General features: G+C 38.9%; 1 protein-coding gene across 1 annotated transcript in view; it reads left to right on the forward strand.

Moving 5' to 3' along the window:
* The window catches only part of STIM2 (stromal interaction molecule 2), a 64,229-nt gene that overhangs the window by 30,788 nt on the left and 7,455 nt on the right, over positions 1 to 25,986 (forward strand). The window contains exons 2-7 of the mRNA XM_058023959.1: positions 4,922 to 5,052; positions 15,621 to 15,735; positions 22,589 to 22,700; positions 23,352 to 23,467; positions 24,679 to 24,856; positions 25,755 to 25,932. Coding sequence (XP_057879942.1) covers positions 4,922 to 5,052; positions 15,621 to 15,735; positions 22,589 to 22,700; positions 23,352 to 23,467; positions 24,679 to 24,856; positions 25,755 to 25,932 — 830 coding nt within the window. The remainder of the gene's footprint in view (positions 1 to 4,921; positions 5,053 to 15,620; positions 15,736 to 22,588; positions 22,701 to 23,351; positions 23,468 to 24,678; positions 24,857 to 25,754; positions 25,933 to 25,986) is intronic.

The following is a 25,986-nucleotide window of genomic DNA, read 5'->3' on the forward strand; positions in this document are numbered from 1 at the left end:
GTGAATAAATTTATTTTGAACATCAGGTAAAATTCTTGAAAACACTTGCTTTTCAGTATTTTTATTAATCCCTGTTCTATCTGACACTCCAATTTGTACTCAGGTCTTCAAAAATTGTTGTTCTTGTAAAGGTTTTTTGCCTTGAAAGGTGTCACTGAATTGATTAAGAAACTGCAGTACATTAACGTACATGTAAAACAGAAATGTCAGGGAATAGGAATCCCAGTTAGGTGAATATTCATTTGGCAGGGGGTTGAACATATTGTGGACACGTCCTTTGTGTCTGGAAAATGCAAAGAAATCCATGTCTGTCATGGCATACTGAGGCACAGTTATTTTAAGATGAGAGTATGTACTTAGGAAGCTGATGCTTTATAGTGCTTGCCTTTTCTGTGAGGCTTCCCTTTATCCCCTATGGCTTTTTAGGAATGAGGAATCAGAAACCGGGAACAGCATGGTACACTTCTGAATTCATCAGCAAAAGACAGGCATGGGAACCCTGCAGGCTTCCATAGGACTGCCATATGTTATGATAAAAAACAAGCTTTTCTTTCTTGGTGAATGCTGAACATCCTCACAGAACAAAACCTATGTGTGGTAGTCAGGATCTTGAAATAACTCCCAACTGCTACATTGCTCTCAGTGAACTAATGGAAAAATTTAAAGGCATTTAAATTTTAGATTTGGAAGTGTCTACCTGATTCCAGGTACCTGTGAAAAATCATGAAACTTCTGTGTGTCCCTGTATTCTTAAGAAGGCTTTTTCAGACTTTGAAAAGTTCCAGACTGGAGCTGTGGACACCTGGTTGGAGTCATTCTGTCAGCTTGGCCCAGCCATAGCTGTTGTGCTCCAGTGTGTGTATGCAAAAGGAGGCGTGTGAGAGAACTGCAGGCTTGTTCCCTCTGTTGGTCTGTCAGTCCCTTTTATTCTGAAGTCTGGAACATTTGCAGCTGTTTAGGGAGAGGCAAATGCAAGGTGCATGAAAGGCTATGAGGTGCATATACCTTTCTGCTTTCAAAACCCTTCTGATGGTGTAGTCCTAAATAAAGTTCAGGGGCTTTGTTGAGATGAGTGCTTGAGGATAAAGGGATATTTAATTTTCCTTACTGGCTTGTATTGACAATGTCACATTTTAAGTTTAACCTCTGTTGTCATTAGGAAATGGAATAGAGAGCTGTGAATCTAAAGTTGAGGAGAATTTCAAACTGAAATTCTTGTTGTAGTCTCACCTTATTTTAGTCTCACTGAAGAAGATTAAAGTGGGAGGGAAGGAGGGATGGGGTGAAAGGGTGTGAAGTGTTATTTTCCCTTTACTTATAAAGTTTTCTTTATCTTGGGTTGGATAACTGTGCTTGGTTCATTATCAGACTGTCTCCTGTGGGAGCCTCCTGTGGACTGGTGAGGACCTCCCCTCTTGCCTTAGAGCTGGGAGGCACTTACTGCCTTAAGGCGGGAGGAAGGCTTGTTTAAAAATCCTCTGCCAAATTTTGTGATCCACGAGTCTGACATTTAGTAGTTCAGGAACAAATTCCTTCCTTATTATGACCAGTATTTCTGAAACTTCCTTGCTTGCGAGCAACATGGAAAACTGAAGTATAAAATAACTTGTGCCTGGAGTGATATCTGCTGTGCCTTTATGCCTCTTGCCCACCTTGTCTCTTTTGTTTCCTTTGCTAATTCTTCTGTGCTTTTCATTAAAGGAAAACTCAAATTCCATGCTGTTGGTTCACTCCCTGAGTGAATTTATCATCTGTTCTTTCTTGTGGTGATGATTTTGGACTAAGTGTATTTATGACAACACACCAGACTAGGATGGAGAAATCGGTCTAGACATTAACTCAGGCTTTTCCTTAAGGTCCAAGAGAAGGTCTGGAATCCCAGAACATCTTCAGTATTGTCAATTCAAAGTGAAAAATTATCAGCTAGGCTTATGATTTGTTGTGGGGCTTCAGGGCTATATTTATGGTGTTTGCTGTGTCTTGAGGCTTTGTCTCTTGGCTTTTGTCTTAAAAACTTCCCAGACATCCAGGTAACTAATCGTACTCCATCTAGTATTAATTTGAATTGGTTTTGCCATGCAACTGAGGCAAACTACTGCATTGTAGAAATATTCTGTAGAACTGCAGATGATTAAATTTCCATCAGCTGTTTTTTGGATTTGGTAGGGCTCCATAGGTATGCTTGTGAAATGCTTTTCATAAATTCTTTAGGTTGTGGCTTTGTAGTTTGGTTTGAGATTGTTCTCTGAGGAAATGGATGACTAGTGTTGTTGGTCTGTCAGTCTAAAGGTTTAATTTTACCACATGAAAATAAGCTTGAAAATAAATCTGGATTCTCTTCAGAGTGGGTTAATTTTTATTAGAGTTAACATGTGGTCCTGCTCTTTTTCTCAGTCCCAAAAAGAGCAATTGGCACTCTATTGGCTCTTAAGAGAGAGATCAAGTGTTCTTGGAGCCAGCACATGGGACATTTGAAGCACAAGCACCCTGTTTACTTCTCTCAAGAAAAGCCATAGCTCTTTAAAGTGCCTTCATGCTTGAATATCCTAAAAAGGCATATTTAAGATAAGTACCCTGATTAAGGGGACTGATCAGCCTCAGTTGTGAGAAAATGTATTCTGAGAAAACATTTTTGATTTGAAAAACTCTGCTGATTAAAATAAAAAAAACCACATTTGAATGAGTGCTTGCAAACTGTGAACACGTATATCTGGAATTTTATTCCATGTTAGAATAGAATTAAGTACAAATTAAACAAGTTTGGTTTGTTTGAGGGATCTGTTTATGTTTTGACAACTATACTTTCTTCTAACTTAAGATACAGTATAGATCATAACTTGCAATACAGAGATTTTTCTTCTGATATGATTATATTTTAGTAAAATAATATTTTTTGTTCATGGCCATGGAATGTAATAATTAGAACTTTGAGGTGGTTCATTGTTATTGCAAGGGAAACCTTTCTGCATGGAGCACCCTGTAGCTGCAGGAATAGGTCCTTCACTCCCTCAAATGATCGTAATTTTTTCATTGCAAGGCAAAAATCTAAGTGCTGAGTATTGTGCAAATTAAACCTTTTGTAATAAATAAAAAATGGACAAATAAAATAGATTTTTTTTAGTTTTAAAATAGATTTTAAAATTAACCCTTTCCCCTTCATATAATATCAGTTGCATTCCAAAGCTGAAAATTATATTGTTTGTGATTGGTCCAGTTTAATATTTAGTAATCAATAATAATAATAAGTATTTTATTAATTAAATATTTATTAATACTTAATAATTCAGTAGCTAATAAATATAGAAATCTGTCTTTGTATTAAGTGTTGCTTTTAGAAATACATGAAGTAGTTCTAAAAGCAACACCTCTGTTCTTGGACAGTGTCAGTGAAGTGTTCAGGTTTTTTCTGCTGTGTTTTGTTTGTTTGTTTTTTTAATTGATGCCTGGGAACAGATAACAGGTTTCCTTTAACTCCTGTGTAGTAAAACTGAAGTATGAAGTAGGAATGCATTGACTCATGTCTAGCTGTGGAAGCCAGTCCTGTTAATTATGTGTCTGAGATTCCAGCTATGTCATGCTTGTTATCTTTGCACTTCCTGCTTTTGTAACCTTATACATTCCTTTATTTTGATTTTTAATTATTTTAAAATTTGTTTTAGAAAGAAAAGCAGAATCATGCTAATCCAGCTGGCATGAAATCATAAACTAAGTAATTTATTTTTTTCTGAAGACATTTGATTCCTCTCTTTTTCTAGAAGTGCTTCCTTTACTTATATAAGTGAGCCTTTTAATAAATTCTGTAGCAACATGAAAGCTTAATTCTTTGATAGATTAGAAGGAGCAAAATTACTTATATGCTCCCTCAATTTTTACTTGCATTGATATGATTTAAGTGTAGCGTAACAATTTATGGAACTAGTCAGTGCAGTTTTATAGTGGCTAGTACAGTGGGAATTTGTTACCTTATTTAAGTTCAATTTTGAAAAAAGCTATTTCTGTATCTTTCTCCACCTTCTGTTCTTTGCTGGTGTTCAGTACATCAGAATTAATGTAATAGCTGCTATTAGTGAATGCCAAGGTCTGTGTAAAGCTGCTGTGGTGATGGTTGATCATGTATTGTAGAATTTTGGAGCATTTGGCATGTACTTTGTAGAAGGGAAAGAACACAGATTTAGCAGTTTGATGTGGTGCAAGCTGAACCATCAGATGTGTGCAAATCATGAGCCTTCAGTAATGAATGCAAATGAAAGAGTTCTATTTTTGACTTGGAATCCTGCTCTACAGTGACTGCAGTTTGTGATCAGAGTGTACAGGACTAATACATCGTGTACAACTATCAGCTGAATTCTCTTTGCAGTGTGCTTTCTCCTCTTGCAGTCCTGGAGTATTTTGTGTTCAGTAGTACCACCTATTTAGAATTTGATCTGCAATGTGATTACTATTCCTTTATCTGTTTATGAAACTATGATTGTACGATATGACAATTCCTTCTCTTTTCCCCCACTGTTCTTTGTTTTCAAACTTTCAGACTTTCAGAAGAAGGGTGGGAAATGCAGTAGCTTTATTTGCCTCTGCACTGACATAAACTAAATGTGGATGATAAAGGAAAAAGTGGAGATAGTAAGTTATTGGGATGGAAGAAATAAATGGAAGTCAAAAATATTCCAGTCTGTTTTTGGGACTCCTTCCTGAATAAAAAAAACCAGTTGATTTGCACACACAAGCCTTTCACCTTTTTTTTGTACAATTACTATTTTATGGTTAAATTTGATATCTGTGACCTGGTGATTATGTGCAACGAAGTACACATACGCAATGCAGAATTTTAAACCCTTTCTTTTGCTTGGGAGCTTTGTATTCTGAAGTGAAAGTAAATAACATTTCTGTTGTGTTTTTTTTCTTTTTGTTCTCCTCACTTTAGATCCCTGCAGTTCCCTGAGCCCGCCGTGCTTTACGGAGGAGGACCGGTTCAGCCTGGAGGCGCTCCGCATGATCCATAAGCAGATGGATGATGACAAAGATGGTGGAATCGAGGTAGATGAAAGTGATGAGGTAGGAGTAAAAACATTTTACTTGTGCATACGTGAAGTCTTTTTTTATCCTTTTGTTTTGTATAGCTGCTCTTTATCTTTCAGCACTTGAGTAGTTGTTGCTGTTCTTCTTTAATTCAGCCCTTTCCTCAGACACATATGGAAGGAAAGTAATTTCTGTATTTGTCTGAAGAGGGATATTACTGTCCATTGTTCTAGCCTAAAGGAAAGTTTTGCATGACTATGTATAAAAGGTGCTACTTTTGTGATTGGTGTGAGAGGTGGGTAAAGGTGACTTAGCTTGCAGTAAGACAGTGGTGTGATCCATTGCTTGGTGTTGCAGTTTCTTCACTCAGTTTTCTTGGTTGAGGCATCACTGACTTATCTTATTTACCTTAGATCTGTTGCAGGCACTTCATGTTATAAAACAATACCTATTACAGAGAGCAGACCAGAAGAAAGATTTCTGGTTTGATTTACATTTTACAAACAAGTATTAAGGACATTGTCCTTACTAATGGTAAATTAAGTCCTCCAACCTAAGGAAATTTTTGTGACAGTGTTTGAATGAGTTTGGTAGGTGCTCCTGGTGGTCCTGGCAAAGGACTTGCCCTTACATTTACTCAACTTTACCACTGGGATTCTCAGAATTACTTGAGTAGGAATGCAAATGTCTGTGTAGTTTGTTGTGCTTGCTTATTTTGCTTTCTGGCCATCATTAGGCACATGCTTGACAACCAAGGGGAGTGAAGATGTCCCCTAAAAATGAGGGTATTGTCATGTGGTTCTGACACCCATTCTTACTGTGGATGAATGGGAGAAGAATCTAGCCCTGTTTTGTCATCCTTTTTTATAACATCTAGGGGAAGATTATTATTAACTCCATGAATGAGTTATGAATTATCATTGTCAAATTTAATGTGATGCTGCTTACTTTTCTGTGTGTTTATGTGCAAACAGCATCAACAGGCCCCATCCAGCCTGACTCTGAACTCTTCCAGGGATGGGGTCATCACAGCATCTCTGAACAGCCTGTTCCAGTGCCTCTTTACCCTCTAAGTAAAGAATTTGTTCCTAACATGTCATCTAAATATCTTCTGTTTTAGTTTAAAACCACTCACCCTTGTTCTGTTGCTATCTGCCTGGGTAAATAGCTGTTCTCCCTCTATTTTATACTCCTCCTGTATGTACTGAAGGTTGCAATAAGATCTTCCCGGGACCTTCTCCAGGCTGAACAGCCCAGCTCTCTCAGCCTGTCTCAAGATAGGTGCTCCAGTGCTCTGATCATCTTTGCTGACCAGACTTGTCTCAGCAGGTCAGTGTCTTTCTTGTGCTGGAGGCAGCACTCAGGTGGGATCTCAGAAGAACAGAGGGGCAGAATCACTTCCCTCGACCTGCTGGCCACTCCTCTTTCAATGTAGCCCAGGATGTAGCTTTTTGGCCTGTGAGTGCACACTGTTGGCTCATGTTCAGCTTTTCATCCACCAGCATCCCCAAGTCCTTGGTAGGGTTGCTCTCAGTGACTTCTCCCAGTCTGTGTTCATGTCTTGCATTGCTCCAATGCCGGTGCAACACCTTGTCCTTGGACTTCATGAGATTCTTATGGGCCCACTCCTTAGGTTTGTCCAGATCCCTCTGGATGGTATCTGTTTCTTCTTCTAGTTCAGCTGTGCTGTTCAGTTTCATGTCATCTGCAAACTTGCTGAGGTGCTCTGTCTGTGTTGTTGATGAAGGCATCAAAGAACCCCTGTCCCATGAGAGAGCCCTGAAGGGCACCACTGATCACTGGCCTCCACCTGGACAGAGAAGGATTGACAGCTGTGTCCCTTCAGGCAGTTCCTTATCCATCAAATGATCCATCCTTCTAATCTGTCTCTCTCCAGTCTGGAGATGATGAGTATGTTATGTGCCACTGTGTCAAAGGCTTTTCAATGATCTAGGTACATGACATTTGTCTGCCCCCATCAACCAGTGCAGTCACCCCACCATAGAAGGCCACCAGATCAGTCAGGCACTGCCCTTAGTGAAGCCAAGCTGGATTGTCTCAGATCACTTCATTGTTTGTGCTGTAACATTGCTTCCATGAGGATCTGCTCCATCATCTTCCAAAACACAGAGGTTTGAGGCTCAATGGTCTTTATTTTCTCAGGTCTTTGTTTCTCCTCTTTTTCAGCAGGAGTGATGTTTCCTTTTTCCTGATCACCAGGGACTTCACCTGACTACCATGAATTTTCAAAAATAATGCATATAGTCTGCCTTTGTTATTGCAGAATATTTGGGGCAGGCACAGTTCAGTCTGCAAGCTGAAACATTACTGATGGAGTGTGAGCCTCCTGAGGAGCTTCCCAGTACTTTGATTTTTTCTCTTGTACTGCATTTTTTTATACACTGAAGCTGAGGAAGTTTCTGAAAGAAAATACTGGAACATTTATACATTGGAAACATTTTATTAGTACTCAGAAGATTTGCCCTGGTTTCCAGTGGATCATCTTTCTATCTGACCTTAATTTCTTCCTCTTCCAGAGAAAACAAGAGAAACTATGCTAAAGACCTGCTTAAATGGCTGAAATTATAATGGTTGATGAGGCATGCTGTGCAGCTGGGGTAATCAGAGATGGGTGAAACTATATGTTCAAACTACACATTGTGCATAAAATAAGATGACTTAATTGTAGCCCTTGTTTCTGCTAGTTCATTTTTAATTATTGAAGAAATATTTAATAACCTGCTCTGTGCAAAGTAGCACTTTTCTACATATAATTTCCACGCAAATCAGTGATGAATATGTATTTGCATAGAGTGCTTTCTTCTAAGACATTAAATGCAAACCTGAAATTAATGAGAAATGCAGTTTAATTGCAAGTTCAGCTCGTAACCTCTGTTTTTCTTGTAGCGCTTTTACTAAATCTTTACCATTATCTTAAAAGATCTGCATTTACACAACATAGTTACATAGTTACCTAATTACAGTAGGTCTGAATATGTACTAAATATGTCCTATTTATATTTCAGAACAAGATTTTGTTTTGTTTTGTCACAGTGGGTAATGCTGCTTATTCTGATTAAGAATGAGGACTGATAATTAAAAAACCCACTTTATTAGAAGTAAAGCTTACATGGAATAGAGGGATTTTACTTAACAGCAGGGAATGGATTTTCTGTTTTATGCTGCATGGTTTTTACTTGCAAGACTCCTGAAGAGCAGCATATTGAGTATGTGGATTAGGTGTTCGTTCTCTTTTTACTTGGCAGGAAGAATGTGACAAAGTAGAATAACTTTCTGCTGTTTTAGCAGCACTACAACAGTGTTGCAAGGATATATTTACACCAAGGAAGGAAGTTCTTGTAAATAAGTTATTTTGAGACAGGAAGGTAAAAAGAGCTAAAGATGTTGAACTATTTATTTTAACTGTTTTAATTTGATAATTCCAACAGTTAACTCCCTACAGTGATTCCAGACATTTCATCTGCATGCAGAGTATTTTTCCTAATGTTTTCATGCCCTGTTTTAGGTTGTAGCTTGTTTTTCCTCTAAATGAAGGACCAAATGAAACCATTCTGTAAAGAAGGAATTTTTCTAGGATATTAAGAAATTTGAACGAAGATATTTCCTATTTTCTCAAAACCTATCTGATACTAGAAGTCCTTTGGACGTACTTTGTACGGACTGGAAAGAAACTTGTATTTGACTTTGATAAAGTTGATGTGAGGAAACCTGATCTAAATTTTTAGCATGGGATTTAATAGCAAAACATGAGGGATTTTGTTGAAGTCTTATTAGGAAGTTAGAGGGGCTCTAGTCTGAGCATGAAGTAGTTACTTATCACCACAGTTCCTTTTTTCCTTATTATTTGGTGTGGTACAGCAGAGAAAAAGAAAAAGGAAGAAAAAAAAGCCCTCTATGAGGGCAGACTAATATGGATTTTTCTATCAGACTTTGCTGATATTATTACTTTATATGTCAAGGATTGTGATTGTTGAAGCTGGTTTCAGGAGGTAGGCTGTAAAGGGGTAAGTGAAAGGGAGAACGTGGTGTTACTAACTGAGGTTTTAGTCATGTGTTGTGGGAGGCTATCTGCCTCAGGAAGCATCTGTTGCACCATGGGAACTTGTTTTGTTTTAATGGTGAGACACAAGCAATAAAACACACTTATCATATGTTCACTATTTACATAGGTTTTTCCTGTTTCCTTCACTTCCCATAGCAGGTCCTACATAAAGTAATTTCCTCAAGGAATCTCTCTGCAGTGTTAGAATAGGTTGATGTTTTTGAAGTATTGGTATCTTGCTGTGTGTCTGATGTCTCACCAAGCTAAAGGCACAAATGTGCAGTTGTGCGTGGGATCTCTGGAGAGATCACTTCATATTTTGCTTAAGTTTTTTAAGGAGATAACTGGAATTGTCACTTTATAAAAAAAGTGCAAACTGAACAAACCCCATAGAAAATCATCAACACTCTGCCCCATGCCCTTCTGCCCAAAAGTAATTAAAAAAAAGACAGAAAGTACAGTAAGGAGAAGAGACTGCAGCATTGAAAGCATCAGAGAATAGCTTTTAGCAGGATGGTCAAAGCAGTTGGGACCTCAGAGATGATATGCCAAAGTGACTGGCTTAAAAATGTTGTCTGGAAGCAAGAATCAAATAGAATCTAACTTTTGTGGGCTAAACCAGGGAAGATGATTCTCTTCTATACAGTGATTAAAGCAGGAGAAGTAGCTACCATGGCCTGGAATGATAATACTGTTATAGCACTTGGGCTGCAGTAAGTTTGAAAGGGATAGGCTTCATTTTGTTATCTGGAAATATACTCTTAGCAAGATGTTAAATGTCCTTTCAAATTCCCTTAGTATTTTGATTTTGTCATTGTCATTTATGTAATAAAAGTCCTTAAACTGGAGTTAATATTTCTGTAAACAACTTAATATTTTGGTGTCAGCTTTTTAGACAAAATTCTGCCTGTGGAAAAATATGTGCTGCAGTGGTTTAGAAATGGAGGATATTATAACTGTTTTTTTCATGATGGCTCCTGAGTGCATTTACATCTCACTGTGCAAGACATTCTGTTACAAACATTGGTCTTTGGAACAAGGATTTTGAGCTTCCTAACCAGTGCAGCAAATCCTTGCCCCCAAAGCTACTGGGTTACTTTGAATTCCTTAATTTGAGGAATAATAGAGGTCTTGAATAAAAAGAGGTCTTTTTTGAATTGGTTTTTATTTTTTTTTTTCATTCAACTGCTAATGTATTTGTCTCCAGGCAGAGTGTGTTTTAGTCTCCTGAAGTTTTGTAAGCAGCTCTGAACGTGTCTGGACAATTTGTCTTTGCAGAGCAGGATAGGGAGCCAGGTCTTGTGTGAAAACATGGCTGGTGTTGGTTGACAGCTGTGCCAGTGCAGAGAAGCCCTTTGCAGAGGCAGCACGTGTTCTCCTGGGTACAGTTGCATGGAAACCTTTCCAACGTGGCTTGGAGCAGACCTGCCTCACGCCTCGCCTCCCTGGAAGTGCTGAAGCTAACACGAAGCTGTCTGCACCTCTTTATTTAGTTCTGCTACAATGAAGTGATCCCTTGGAAGTTCTGTCTTGGCTTTGCAGAGTTTACTTTGCAGTAGATAGCTGCAGTTTTGTTTTCAGCTGGAGTAACTTTTTTTGATAGAATGTGTAGGTTATTTAAGATATACTTGATAATACTTTCCTGGCTGTGTCCTACGTTGTTCTTGTCATGTTTCATTGTTAATATTATTAAATATTTTTTATTTTACTTTATGGCATCTTTAGAAGCCATTTCTGTAGGGTAGGCAGTCATACCTGAATCATGGTATGTTGCCATTTAAAAGCACATCTGCCATCATAATCTAGTCAGTATGTATGACACTGCAATAGCTGCAACAAATCTTGTAGCAAATAGATGTGAGGAAATGCACTAAAAGGCTGAAGTTGGAACTTTTGCTGATTTTTCCTTTGAAGGTGTAAATATGAAGGAAATAACACTGTTTGGGGAATAGATGCTCAAGGGTGAGAGTAATACCTGGCCAGGAGATGTTACTAATTGTTCTTAAACTTGTCAGTTAGAGTCTATTTTAAGCTGATGAAACTGAAAATCATAAACTTGAGCCTTCACCCAGAACAAAATATAAACATCATGAGAGTGGTTCCTGCTGCTCTTAGTGAGTGTGGTTAATTTTACTTTTCCAGTGGCATTCTTGAAAGTATGCAATTGCTTGTTTGTCCTGAGTCTTGCAGCATCGATATTTTAACTTACTTTTCTTTCTTTTTCTTCTTTATTTTCTTTTTTTTTTCCTCTTTCTTTTTAACAGCATATATGTGTGTGCTGTTATAGTACTTCTGGGATCAAAAGTAGTTTCAAGTCCAGGTGTGGTGTTTTTTTAATTCTGTACTTGTTTTTGGAGTAACTGCTTCGACCAATGATTATTTTTGTTTCATACAGAGATTTTAGGCAACTTATCTTCTGCTTTCTTGGTTTCAACTTTGTAGTCTTAAAAGGACTTCTCCTTCCTGAGTAATTATGTTGGCTAAGATAATACTTAGATGTGTTTTTCTTAGAGCTTATTCTTTTAACCTCCCTGTTTAGAGTTATTTTTCTAACCTTTTCTTTGTATACTTAATGACCACAGCAACAAAAGAGAGATTAGCTGCCATGACAAAGAATAGAAAAATCCTCTTTTTAACTAGAGTTGTTCTGTTTTTGTCTTTCTTCAGTTTAGGTCCCAGTTCTTTTTCTTAAAGAAACACTTCCATATTAGGCCACTTTGGAAACAAAGATACAAAAGAAAGATGTTTGATGTTGTTATGTACCTCTTCCTCAGTGAATGCACTTACTCTTTGAAACACGGTGACCTCTTTCCAGATACGTGCACTGTCACTTTAGCGTTGTGACCTTGTGGTGTCAGAAGACCTCTTTGAGGAAGTCATCGTGGTTATTTTCTCGGGATCTGGGAGCAGTATGGGCAGGAGAGAAGAGGAGCTTTTCACTTGGAAGAAGTTCTCACTCAGAACTCAGTAGTACATCTCAGAGATATACTGTCTCTGCCTCTGAGCAGTAACTGTGCTGGTTACCACCTGCAAACTGCTTTCCACTTGGTGTTGACGCTCCCTTTTAAAAAGAGGGCGGTAGTTAAATCCTCCCGCGGCTGGCCCGGTGCGCGGGGCCCGTCCCGCTGGGCCCGTCCCGGTGCGCGGGGCCCGTCCCGTCCCGGTGCGCGGGGCCCGTCCCGCTGGGGGCCCGTCCCGCTGGGGGCCCGTCCCGCTGGGGGCCCGTCCCGCTGGGGGCCCGTCCCGCTGGGGGCCCGTCCCGCTGGGGGCCCGTCCCGCTGGGGGCCCGTCCCGCTGGGGGCCCGTCCCGCTGGGGGCCCGTCCCGCTGGGCCCGTCCCGGTGCGCGGGGCCCGTCCCGCTGGGGGCCCGTCCCGCTGGGGGCCCGTCCCGCTGGGCCCGTCCCGGTGCGCGGGGCCCGTCCCGCTGGGGGCCCGTCCCGCTGGGGGCCCGTCCCGGTGCGCTGGGCCCGTCCCGCTCGTGGCGATCCCGCGCAGCGGAGCCGCTCCCGAGCGCCTGCGGGCGGCGCCCTCTGCGGGCGGCGCGGCGGAACTGCAGGCGGAGGGAGCCGCGCTCGTCGCTGGGCCCGGCCCGGTGGGATGGGCAGAGCTGCCGCACCTTGGACCTTTTGTTTTCAGCTGATATCTTCCTTCCCTTGACTTCTAACAATTGAGCAGTACTGTTGACAGCTATTCAGATTTTTCTTGACAGCACTTGTAACCGAACAAAAGTTGTCACCCTTCGATATTTTACAACTTTTACTGACAACTATCAGTAAAGGTAGCGAGTTTGTACAAACAAAAGTGATCTGAGTTTTAGCTGAGGAGACTCAAAATTGGGCCAAGCCTGGATATACAATATATTCTGTCCCTCTTCAGCAACTTGATCGCCTTACAACACTTGTTTTGGAAAAAAAATGTCCCTGCCTGACATTTGGAGTCCCCAAGGGCTGTGCATCATCAGTCACTGGAAAGCTGAAGAGTGAGTGCTAGCATTTACCTTAACCCCCACGTGAAAAGAGATAATCTTTACAGAAAGGGACATATAAGACATGTTTTTGCTGTATTTTTAGTATGTTATTTGCAAGTTCCTGAAGGATATTCTGGGGATATCAGTTAACAGCAGATACTTGCAGTCTGGAGGGAAAAGGTAAGGTGGGAAAGCATCAGTTCTTTCCTGCTGTTCCATCTGTAAGACTGTACTATAATCTGGAAAGCTTTAGGGACATTAGTGGATAAGAAAATTATTTTGTTTGTTTTCTTTTTTTAGCTCCTCCTCTTCAGTTTAGCCTCTAATAAACATGGAGTGGGAATGAACAAGACAATCCATCTTTCGTTGCATGTTGCGTGACAGTTGTAGAATTTGGCAGCTTCATGGTAGAATTGCCAATATGGGAAGTATTCAGAGTTCCCACTTGGATGATGGAGTGTGCAACAGATATTTTCACAATTCCATACAGTTACAGCATACAATCCTGTGCTTATTAAACCTTTTTACTGTTGCTGATCCATGGTTTTTCAGAAGATCTGTAATTGCCTTTGCCCCAGCAGGCTGCTATTTTCAGTTCTCACATATTTCATAAGTTTCTCATATATTTCTCATGTATATGCATGTGTGTGCTTATATATATTTATATATCTCAATTTATGCCATTCTTAGACACATGGGGAAAAGGAGTTAAAAATGCTTATGCAGCTTGTAAGGGCTAAATGGAACTATTCTAGGAGTCAAAAGGCTTTACAAAATTAATGTCTGACAATCAGAAAAATTTTGAAGTAATAGATAAAAGTAAGAGGATTTACATCCAATCAGTGTTTTGATACTATGGCTCTGTGGTTTGTTTAAGGAGGGCAAACTATTATGTTGTCCCAAATCCATCAGTTAGGGGAGAAACTTGAATCCATTCATAGTTTGAGATTCCCTCACGTTCTAGTAAAAATATTTTAGTTAGGGAGAATTTGCATATTTAGTTAGGGGGAATTGCATATTTTTTTTCTTGTGTATTTCTGCTATTGTATACTCTTCCTTTTTATTAAGAGTTAATATTGTTATTTAGTGTTGGCTGCTTTTCAGTGTCTCCTGCAGTTTCTGAACGGTGTACTCTGTAGGTTTGTTGGAAATGGAGCCTTTGTGGGATGCTCTGCCCTAGAGTTATTACCCGGACTGAATTTTAAGAATTGAGTTCTTTTGCAGTGCATCGCTAGCATGGCTTTCTTCCTCACCTCTCTTGAAGTGGTGATGACATATGATCAGCTGTATAAAAGGCTGGTTTTTGACTTGGCTGTCATGACTATCTGTAGCTGGTTTTGTTGGAGCAGCTTCATTAAAGTTTATGAGCAGAGGAAAGCAAGCTATCTACTGTGGAAGGTTACTTGGTTTTCTGGCACTGTTAGAACCAGATCCTTGTTTTCTGATACTACTCCTAAGGTCTTCACCCACAGAGACTGTTCATGCAATGCTTTCAGGGACTGATACTTATGAAAGGTTTCCACTATTAACTAGTTGGAGGTCATTTACCAACTAGTGTTCTAACTTTTCTAGGCATTTATGAGATCGAAATATTGAATGTATTTTGCAGTTCCATGGCTTTTCTTGGGTATGTATTTGGAGAACTGTTTGTAGTGACTTGTGGAATACTGATACGACACTGCCATCATAAAATTGTATCATAGAACCATGGAATGGTTTGGGTTGGAAGAGACCTTAAAGATCATTTGATTCCAACTTCCCTGTTGTCGGCAGGGACATCTTGCACTAGCTCAGATTGCTCAGAGCCCAATCCAGCCTGGCCTTGAATGCTGCCAGGGATGGGGCATTTACAGCTTCTCTGCACAACATGTGCCAGTGCCTCACCACCCACTCTGTATGTCATGATTGCATGATATTCCTTTTTATAATGTTTGCTAAAAGGCTTCCTATTAATTACTGAAAATGAAGCAGCTTTATGTAATGCTTCTGTGCTTGAAGTGAAACCACTGAGGAATGATTAGCAAGCAGAAAATTGGCCCTTAGATGACTTCTGTTTTTTAATTCGATGAATAGAAGTCAAATTTTTGTTGTCTAATCAAAAGACTTTAATACTACTTGGTAAACAGCTTACTGTCATCCCTCAGGCAGTTGCATTTAACTGGTATGGCAGGATTCAGGCATTACTCATCCAAAAATGACTGGCACACTTTCAAATCTTACATGGCCTTGTTTTCAAGGAGGGGAAGTTGGTTAAATGTCATCAGAATAGAGAAGTGTACAGCGTGACTGTGTGGTGTGTTCCTGTAATCACTGTAAATCTGAGGCATACTAATGATTTTTCAGCTCAGTGCAGTGGTAACTGCATTGTCAGTTTTTCTAGGATTTAATAATTGTGAAAAACAAATCTTGTAAGAGGGTTTATCTTACCTTCTGAGTCTTTGATGCAGAAAACTCAGATCAATTCTCTGCTGCTTGCGTGGGGAAGAACTGGGAAAGACTCTACCCGATTTCTGTGCAGTTTGTCTTCAGAAATCATCGTTTAGGCATTTAAGATTGTTTTTCTCTTTTCTTCAGTTTCTAAGGGAAGATATGCAATACAAGGATGCCTCAAATAAACATAGTCACCTGCACAGAGAAGACAAGCATATCACCATTGAGGATCTGTGGAAACGCTGGAAAACATCTGAAGGTAGGTAAAGAAGTGTAGCTGAACATGGCATAGGTATAATTCAACAATTTTTCCACCAAGTATAGAGTAGTGAATGAATGACCTCTTGAAGCATCTTCATCAGTCTGTTTCGACACTGTTATTTATAGGCACACATAAATCTGATTAAGAACTCAGCTAGAGGTAATTTCCTCTTCATGTGCTTTGTGTATTGTAAACTAAGTAAACTAAGATAGTTTACGTGAGGTTGTAATTTATCAAGGTGATGGTGCAAGTGCTGAATTCCAGATTAGCATGTTTTTGGTTTAATAAACCCTAAGAGTTTCTCCCAAGCTATTTAATTTTTTTTAATATAGTATTAAGTGGAAAATTCAATGCACTTTGATTTTGATTTTATTTGAGCTGCAAAGATCTAGAATTCTTAGTCCAAAGAATTTTTGAAAAATCTTCTTTAACATGGGATACAGTAAAATGCATTGACAACCCAACACCATCAGCCCTCCCTCACTTTGATTTAAATGAAATAAGTTGAGCCAACTATTCCAAGTATCAAAGGACAATATTTGATCAGCACAGTGTTCACTGCCAAATATGTCCAGGATACAGTGATTAAAAAAGAGATCTGAAATGTTAGAATTGTTAGGAGAAAAATACCTGACTTCCTCAGCCCCTTCCCCACCCCAGCCCTCATTCCAAAGGTGGTGTGCTGTCCTGGCTGTGGCCAGGCCAGGATTAATTTTCAGCAGCAGTCAGGAGGGGGCATGGCTGCAGCCAGGGTGTTATCCTACACCTGCACCCCACGTCATTGCTGGGAGCTGGAACTGGAGTGTGTCTCTGTGCCGGGGAGAGGAGATTCATTCCGGTGGATAAATATGGGGAACGGACCCATCTGGTATTTGTTTATTGTCAGGGGCTTTCCATGTGAGTAGTTTAGTTTTCTTATACCTTTTGTTATTGTATTGTTGCTCTTATTGTTCATTTTCTTATCTCATTGCTGTTTCCAGTAAATTGTTCCTATCTCGGTTTGTGATCTTTACCCTCTGTGCCTCCAATTGGAGGGGGAGGGGAAACTGCACATGTTTGCTAAATTTGAGAATACCTAAACCACAGCTTGCTCTAATGGTGAGCATAGAGAGATCTAAAACTTGGTATGGGTCAAACAACTGAAAGTAAGAGCAGGAGGGGAATGAATCCAGGAATATGGCATTGGTTCATTCTGCTAATGCAGGAAGTCACTTAACTGCGCTCTGAGGTAATGCATGGAGTGTTTGGAATGTTGTAAATTTTCTGTTTTAACCAGTAACTTTTGGCCTTATCTCTTCAAATATTCCTTAAATACTTACTCACTGAAGATCCTGTTCCCTGAAAGTATTGCAACTAAATTATCCGAAAAAATTATTTCCTCAAAACTGTAGGTGTTAGTCACGAGTAACTGTTAAAAATTTAGGCTATAGTGATGCTAGAAGTATAGTTCATCTGTTGTGTATATCTTTATTCCAGTGTTCTTGAATGTAGTGAGTAAGACTCAAAAGACTTCGAGAGGAATGTCTCATCTCATTGTGTCTGCTTATAGTGGCTTTATTTGTATATCCTGCTGAGAGAACTAAAATTGCACCAGAGGGAGACCTTTAGAATGAGACTCCTGAGCAGTGTTACCAGTGGTCTGATGACTATTAGAAAACATGAAGCCCCTCAGAAAATGAACTACTTTAATTTGATTTTAGGTAACATGGAATATGTTGCCATTCCTTTATATGTTTTAGGAATTTTTGATTTATTTGTTTTTATGTGCCACTAGTTTACAGCAATTTGACTACATTAAATAAGAGGATGGAAGGTAGTGTAAATGATAGTATCAGTAATTTGAGACTTTTAACCAATCTGCTGAGGTATCTGTGTGAGAATTCCTAACTCTATTGCTCCTGACAGTATATACAGAAACATCTTCAGGATCTACTGCTGCGTAGTTTATGCTGAGTAGAATTTGCCTATTCTTTGCCATAAAGCTTGCTTTATGTGGATGTTTGTCTTAAATATTTGTCAAATAGCTCAAAGGTGTTCTTTGTTTAACATATTGGTGGTGCAAGACAGATAAGATGTGAGGGAAGAAAGCAAAAAAATGTCATTGCTGTTGGATGTCTCCTTTTAGGACTAAGGAAAGTAGAGGTTGCTTTTAAATAATTGAAAAGGATTTTATACACTGAATGTAACACTGAGGATTGGCTGCATTCAAAGCTCTAAAAATTGCCTAAGAAAAGAAGGGGCTTCAAAATACTGCTTTTTTGTATTTCTGGCACTGGGCAGGTTTTTGATGTCCCTGCCTGGTGCAGAATCCTTAAGGCATAGTCTAGGCTGGTGCAAATTAAAGGAAGTTCAAGGATGTTACAGGTTTTACCTGCATGGCAGGAGTAATATCATAGCTTGAATCAGCATCTAGCCTCTTGTTGCTGTGTTGCCACTCAGTTTAAAGGACTCCTTTGGTACTAAAAAAGACTATAATTTAATTTAGCGTAGTTAGAATGTGCTTTTTATGACCTTTGAATTTTTAAAAATCTAATTCTACAGACTGCTCTGTTTAGAGGAGTGACTATGAACTATCATAGCTGTTTAATATGTAGAAAACACTTCTCTCTGAGAGTCTTCTGACTTCTATTACTGTTGTTACTTTTCTTTCAATGTAAATGCCTGTGTATGTGCTTGTTGTATGGTATTCTTTGTCTCCTCTTCTAAATAAGCAGTATTATACATGTACTGCAGAGTCTTTCAGCTATTCACAAGTAACAAACTTAATAGCTACTGTTAGGTTAATATCAAAGGTGTAGTATTTTTTCTGCAAAGGCCTTGAAGAGGTAGTAGTTTTGAGTGTGGAAAAGGGGACAGATGAACATTTGTTCATCTGCTCATCAGTATTTATTGATGTCTGAATAGCAGTCTTTGTACAGTTATCTCTGGAGGTTCTCTCACTCAGTGGCACCTGCTGTCTCTCTTTGCCCCTGTAATGGGCTGTGGTTGTGTGAATTTGCTCTCTGAAGAGCAGGGTGTAGGTATTTAGTCTTAGTAGCAAGAGGGCTGTAAAATCAGTCCAGAGCCTTCAGCTGGGTGGTTCTCTGACCTGTCTCAGTGAGTAGGGCTGGATGCTGCATCCTTAGTGATGCAGAATTGTCCCTTGGGACTTGATTTTGTAGCCAAGTAAAAACTGTTCATAAATGCTTGGCTATTGTCAGACTAATTTGAATCCTATCAAAACCTAGTTGCTATAAACAACCTAAAAAAAAAGTTTTTTTTTTTACCATTATGGCATATTTGAGCTTTAATGTATAGTATCTCCTATGGACTGCCCTATAATACAAAAAAACCTTCTTGCCTTCTATGTGTACCTTTTTTCCCCTTTAATTCTCTTTCCCTCTTGTAGAAAACAGGAGGTGAACTAAAGCCTGGTACATTATTTGTTAGGGTAAAAAGCTACAAAAATGGCTCTATATTTGGATGTGTGATCACCTGTTGTATTCTGATGTACTGCTGCACAAGTGTTCTTGCAGCAACTGGGACTAAACTGCATACCACAAACATGTTGTGGTTGCCTTGCTCTCTAATCATTTGCTGTCTCAGGTTTTAAATATCTGGAGGTTGGAAATGAGTGCAAGCAGGGCTTGGCTAAGGATGAGTTAGTTACATAATGCTGCATACTGCTGATGTTACTGCTGAAGGTCCTAGAAACTAAGTTTTGAATCCTTTTGTGTGATATGATAAATTTAACATGATGATAAATGTAACACAAGAAACTGATAAATAGCCTGATCTTTTAATTACTATGGGTTAATAATGAGAAACTTTCATACAGGCCCAGTTAAAGCTACCTTTGCTGTCTTCACCTTCAGGTATGTTGGTAGAAGAGTTGAAAAGAAGTAGAAAAAAACCCCCAAAACTCAAACTTGTGGTTGAATAAAATAGCTGATGGAGGGCTAGAGACTGAGTACTGCTCTTCTATACCTGCCTGCCCAAAACATGTTGCTGACATCCTCTCTCTGAAGGTATCTTTTTGTAAAAAGAGTTGTGAGAGAGAAGAATGTTATAATTACTCTGTAATGCTAAATGCATTTAACTTACAGTAATTGTGGATTGCTACTCTGCTGTCTGAAGTATACTGCTTTCTTTTTTGGTGATAAACTAAGCAAAAATTACAGCCTCAGCTAACTGGTGTGAATTGGCACCTTCTAATTGGCAGTGCTGATCAAGATGAGTTTCAGCTGCCTTGCTTGCCCTTCAGTACACCTGGTCCTGGTGAATATCACACTTGCCTCGTGTCATGTTTCAGTGCTGCTTGTGGAGAAGGGCCAGTTTGCTTTTCAGTACTTTATGCTGTTGCAGAACAAACATATCTGTATGTCATGAAGTCTTAGTGGAGACAAGTCAGGTAATATTCCTGGCCAACACATGGTGTATGGAAGTTAACAACAAAAAGAAGCAGTCTGAATGTTTTCACTGATTGATAGCATAGGAAAGTAAGAACAGTGTAGTTTAGAGTCTGAGTCCACCTGCAAAATTTGGGGATCTGGGGGCACTGACACTGGACTTCTGTGAATGAAGAATTAGTTTACATAATAAATCTAAATTTCTTGCAAAATATGTATGTGAAAAGAGATTCAGATGTTGACATCCCAGAGTAAGAGATGGCAATATATATTCATAGCTTAAATGGTTGAGTGGTCAGTTAAAGGACACAACACAAATAAAGAAGTAATTGATATTATTTTTAATAAATGAGTAACAGTGTAAGAGTACAGACAGTACAAGTTTCAGTTCTAGTTTAGGATAGACTGTGGTTACTTCTTTTTGCAGTTTCTGTACTAATGGAGGTATCTGATACAATAATAAAGTGCTTTTTCCAGAGTGTAACTGATCTGTCTGGGAAAATTTCATGGATAGTCTATGAAGAAAACATCACACCAGTCTAAGCAGTGCAACAGATGTGATTTGCTCTATGGTAAACCACTTAAATGTGTAGCTAATTTCTTTCAGGATGTTTAGTCTTACTACTGGATTATAGAAACCTATAAATTTATGTAAAATTTGGCAGAGTGTCTACAAAATTCTTTGATCAGTAGAAGTGAAAAGTCTCAATGGTATTTTTAACCCTTGCCCATGATTTACAAACTCAGTGAATTGTGTGGCTTCTGAAATGGAGTGTTCTGTAGTGTCAGTGATAGTCTGTAGTGTGCAGTGGCTGTTTTAGGTGGCTTTTTCTCATGTCACAACAAAACAATGCTTTCACTTTGGATCAGTCATGAACATATTTCTAGAATGCAGTTAAGGTGATATCTTTCTGGAGGATTTTACCACTCTTTTGATACTTGTAATGACCAGGCAAAATGACTTTGAATGATTTGTAAATTGGATTGCTTATTATTCACATAACAGTGTTAAGAGTTTTTGCAATGGGGAAACTACTTATTTATAAATGGAGCCCAGATATTTTGCATAAAATCTTAGAGTAATGTGGTAAATTGTAATATTGTAATATGACAAAACCAAGTCTGTGTCAAATCAATACTGACTGTAGCTTACAGGGACAGAAGGAAATGGGACAGCAGAGTGGGGAGGTTGTGTAGGCATTAATATGGAGAGATTACAAGAGGTTTGTACCGAGTTTGTTTTTGAAGCTGTGAGTCTGTGAAATGTGTTCTGTCTCCACCTATCAGGAATGATAATAATCCTAAAATGTTTAAGCTTATTTTGCAGCTGTGCTAGTGTAGACAAGAGACCTAGAAGTCCTTATTTCATTTACAGTGTGAACTGAAATATGAATTTGAACTCATAAAAATTTCCATTGCCTGCAGCTTTACCTGTCAAGTTTTCAGCAGTGCTTCCTAAAGGATTATTGGCAAAAGCCACCACTGAGAATGTGTCCTATCATCTGTGCCTAGCACTGTCACATGAAGGTAGTGCTAGATAGAGAAATGTTCAAAAAACCCTCAATTTTTCATTTGAATACATGTCTGTCCAGAAAGAGACCATCCCTGTTTCTTTCCTATGCAGACAGACTTTTGCAGACTGTAAGTGGAGTGAACAATTTCTCTTCAGTTTTGTCAGTGAAGCTGCAAACTGCAGCAGCTGCTCTGTAAGGGACAGAAATGTGATTTTTTTTTTTGGTAATATCTGTGGGTAGTATTTTCTTAGCACATCTGTAGCTATGAATGTTTATGTAGAGTGTTGCTGTTATTAAGGAAAATTGTTAATTATTCTCTACATTTTTAGTATTTTTTCGTAAAGTATTTTTGCATGTTATTCCACTTTTCTTGGGCATGTTTGTGAGAGATTTAATAGCTTTCCTGTTACATTTCTTCTGTCTTTTGGTGTTTTCTTTCAGTCTCCTCTCTCCTTCTCTTGTCAGCTCCCATTTTGTGGTTAGAAGGCATAAGCCTCTAAGAAAATTCTTGTCAAAACAAGTTCTTAAGGCATCATCCTGGGGAAGATCTTGGTACATTGCCTCAAATGGTTACAGCACCAGCTGATGTGTGTTTAGTTCTGCAAGGGTAGCAAGGACAAAGGGGCTGGAATCAGTTTAAGGAGTTGAAAGTCACAAGATGCTGTCCTGATTGAAACTAAAGCAAAAGACTCAATTGTTCTGTGAAAGTTTTAGTAAAGAAATACTTCTATTGGTTCCATGCTTGTTTATTTATAGTTTGCCTAGGCTTTCACAGGGGAGCATGTAATGAAAAAGGCAAAATGCCAGAAACACCTTGGTAATGCTAATTTTTCTGGAATTATATTTGCCTAAGCTCTTCCGGTTATTGTAACCTGCTTTTCTACTGCTTGTCTTCTAAGCTGTTGATTTTTTTAGCAAAAACCTAAGGTAATTGAATTCTTCTTTCAGTTCATAACTGGACTCAAGAGGACACTCTTCAGTGGCTCTCAGATTTTGTTGAATTGCCCCAATATGAAAAGAATTTTAGAGACAGCAATGTCAATGGAACAACACTTCCCAGGTAAATATATCTTCTGGATTAGTTTCAGATAATTCTCCATAGGTTGCTACATTAGTTTAAATGGTAGGAACAACTATGTGAACCTAAACTCAAACAAGGTACAGTCAAATGCAGGAAAAGAGAAGTGTCCTTGCAGTTTTGAAGAGGTGGCTGCAGTTTTTTTTCTGCCAGAATATTTCAAAATACAACTTCCCTAAAAGTTTTATTTCTTTCTGTGGGCCTTATCAAAGGTCACATAATTCTATGTGGTAGCAAACTTCCTTTTGAACATCTTCTGATTTATTGTATGGGTATATAGTGCTATGTAACTCTAAAATACCTTTCCTGGAGCATAAATACCACACCTGAGCATTGCATGTATTTAGGAGTTGGTGTCACAAGTCTGTGAATATACCTTTAACTGTGCAGAATGGGTTTATTTAATGACTTTTTTCCAAAAAAAAAAAAAGAATAGTTAAATGACTTTATTTTCTTTTTTTGCCACATGCTGATATGCATTTCTATAGCATTACTGCTGTATTGTATTTCTCACTCTTAATTGCATAGCTGTAATCTGTGTAACTGTGGGAAATGCTGCTGATGTCTTTTTTGCATAGAGTGATTTTGAATATAGTTTATGGAATAGGTAACATTTTGTCTTGTCATTAACAGGATAGCAGTAAATGAACATGCTTTCATGATCTCTCACTTGAAAATAATTGACCGGAGTCACAGACAGAAGCTTCAGCTTAAAGCCTTGGATGTTGTGTTGTTTGGACCTCTCACTCGTTAGTAACTTTTTGGAGTTTTTTTCTTATCTCTTGATTGTAGGAATTCAACAGAGCATATTTTCCATGACACTTGATAGTGTAGATAGGACAGCTTATCTATTTTGTGGATGTGCTGATGGATTGCTTGGCATGCGTTGTGGAACTCTGCAATGAATTAAAAAAAGTTATTTAGGTGCTGTGAGCAGAACAAAGGTTCACTTCTGTGTGTAAGATCATGTAGAAATTTTAGTATAACCCCACTTAACAGATGGGTGTTGGCTTTTGTGTCACAAGAAGCGTCCTCTAAATATTTTTGACTGTTTAAATTGCATTTATGGCTAAGGTTACATTCATTTCTCAGTTAGCTTGGACAGTGCAGCTGGGATGCCGAAATGAGAGGAGATGACTTTCCCCAAGAAGAAAAAATGAGGTGGTGATGCAAATCCAACGCCTGTGTTTTGTGCATACCTGAGTTTAAGTGCAGTTGAATTTAATGCAGGAGTTCCACATCTGGCCCATTTTTCCATATGCAGCCATGTCCATAGCTCATCACCAGCGCTCTGCATGCCTGCTTGTACACAGTTACAGCTCTGCTCTGGTGCTGTGCATGTCAGGTGCTCCTGAACTACTCAGGCCAGATCTGAGCTGGAGTCACTTTGTGTTAGACCTTTAATGCTCACAGAAACTGTCTTTACAGAGGTGCAAGCGACTTTAAAATTTGTATTAACAAAGATGTATTATGTGAATCTTGAATTTGATAATTTGACAATCCAACTTTTAAAAAGTGCTGCTGTTACCATTTTGATTTTTCCCAAGTGCATCTTTAACTCAGAATAGGGTATTTAAGAGGGTGGAGACTGGAAAGAACTTGCTCAAATCTAATTACACCTCCTACTGGCCTGATGCAGTGCAATTGTGGAACTCTATTTTAACTCTAAGTAAAGGTACTGAGTATGTACTGTGAAGGGGTTTAGTAAGCTTTTCTCAGTCTAATGAATGTTTTAGTATAGATGAAGTAAATTGTATTAGAGCAGACCTGCTTATGTTGTATGAAAATGCTGTGGAATACATTTGAAAGACAGTTGTTGAAAGTGGTTTGAGGTAAATGAGCTAGAATTCTGTTTAGCATTAGGTTCTGTCACCTTTTAGGCTGGGGAGAGGGGGGGGAAGGCCTTAATCTGTTGTCTGTATCAATGAACTAGTTAATGATGGTGTTGTTCTCTGCACAGGTCCCCCTCACAACTGGATGAAGGATTTTATATTAACAGTTTCTATAGTTATTGGTTTTGGAGGCTGCTGGTTTGCATATACACAGAACAGAACCTCAAGAGAACATATCACAAAAATGATGAAGGACTTAGAAAGTCTCCAAACAGCAGAGCAAAGTCTTCTTGACTTGCAGGAAAGGTATAAAACCTAAAAGAAAAAAAAAAAAGTTGTCCTTTTGTTTTGAGGTTAAACATAAATGCAGATCCTTTACAGTCTTAAGTTTTTTGCATTAACTGCCTTTGGATTGTGTTCTTCCCTTTGTATGGCAATTGTGATTTCAGTGGTGCTGATTTCTTGGGTAGAGATTGCTCCTGGATATTTTAGCAGGCAATACAAACTTGTGGATGAAGGTAGAGAATAGAGGCTGAGTTTTTCCTACAGATTTACATGTATGTATTGTTGTTTTCATATAATTACAGTTTATTTTAAATAGTTACATACATGGGAATGAGAACACCTTTTCTCTTTTTAAGCTTTTAAGATTGAAACAGACCTGAGCTGTTTAGTTTCTATTGCGTATATAGCAGTGTGAAAGCTGATAGTCTGTGGTGCACCTGTAACACAGTTGTCTATAGAGATTTGTATTTTGATACTACACTTTTAATGACAGTTCACTTAAAAGTTTGGGTATTTTGCCTGGCATGGATATCACGTTGTGTGATGTAATTGCTGCTGATTCATGAAGCTTGCAGAGTCTTTATTAGCACAGAGTGGTTGAGGTTGGAAGAGACTTCTGGAGTTCATCTTGTCCAGCCCCTCCTGCTCAAGCAGGTCCATCTAGAACAGGTTGCCTAGGACCATGTGCAGGTGGCTTCTGAATATGTCCAAGGATGGAGACTCTACCACCTCTCTGGGCAACCTGTGCCAGTGTTCAGTCACTCTCATGGTGAAAGTGTTTCCTGATGTTCAGATGGAACTTCATGTGCTTTGGTTTGTGCCCATTGCCCTGTTGCTGGATGCATTTTGTTATCCTGAGGACTACAACTTTTAACAAATATGCTGTATATTTTCTCATATTTTTTGTTCAATTCTGAAGGCTTGAGAAGGCACAAGAAGAGAATAGAAACGTTGCTGTTGAAAAGCAAAATCTGGAGCGCAAAATGATGGATGAGATCAATGATGCAAAACGTGAAGCTCATCGCCTCAGGGAATTGAGAGAGGGAGCTGAATGTGAGCTCAGCAGGCTCAAATATGCAGAGGAAGAGTTAGTACAGGTACCTGCCAGCTGTTAATAAATGTAGTGTTGACTTTAAATTGGTCCTAGTTTT

Source organism: Melospiza georgiana, chromosome 5 (genome assembly GCF_028018845.1).
Source record: "Melospiza georgiana isolate bMelGeo1 chromosome 5, bMelGeo1.pri, whole genome shotgun sequence".
Taxonomy (NCBI): domain Eukaryota; kingdom Metazoa; phylum Chordata; class Aves; order Passeriformes; family Passerellidae; genus Melospiza; species Melospiza georgiana.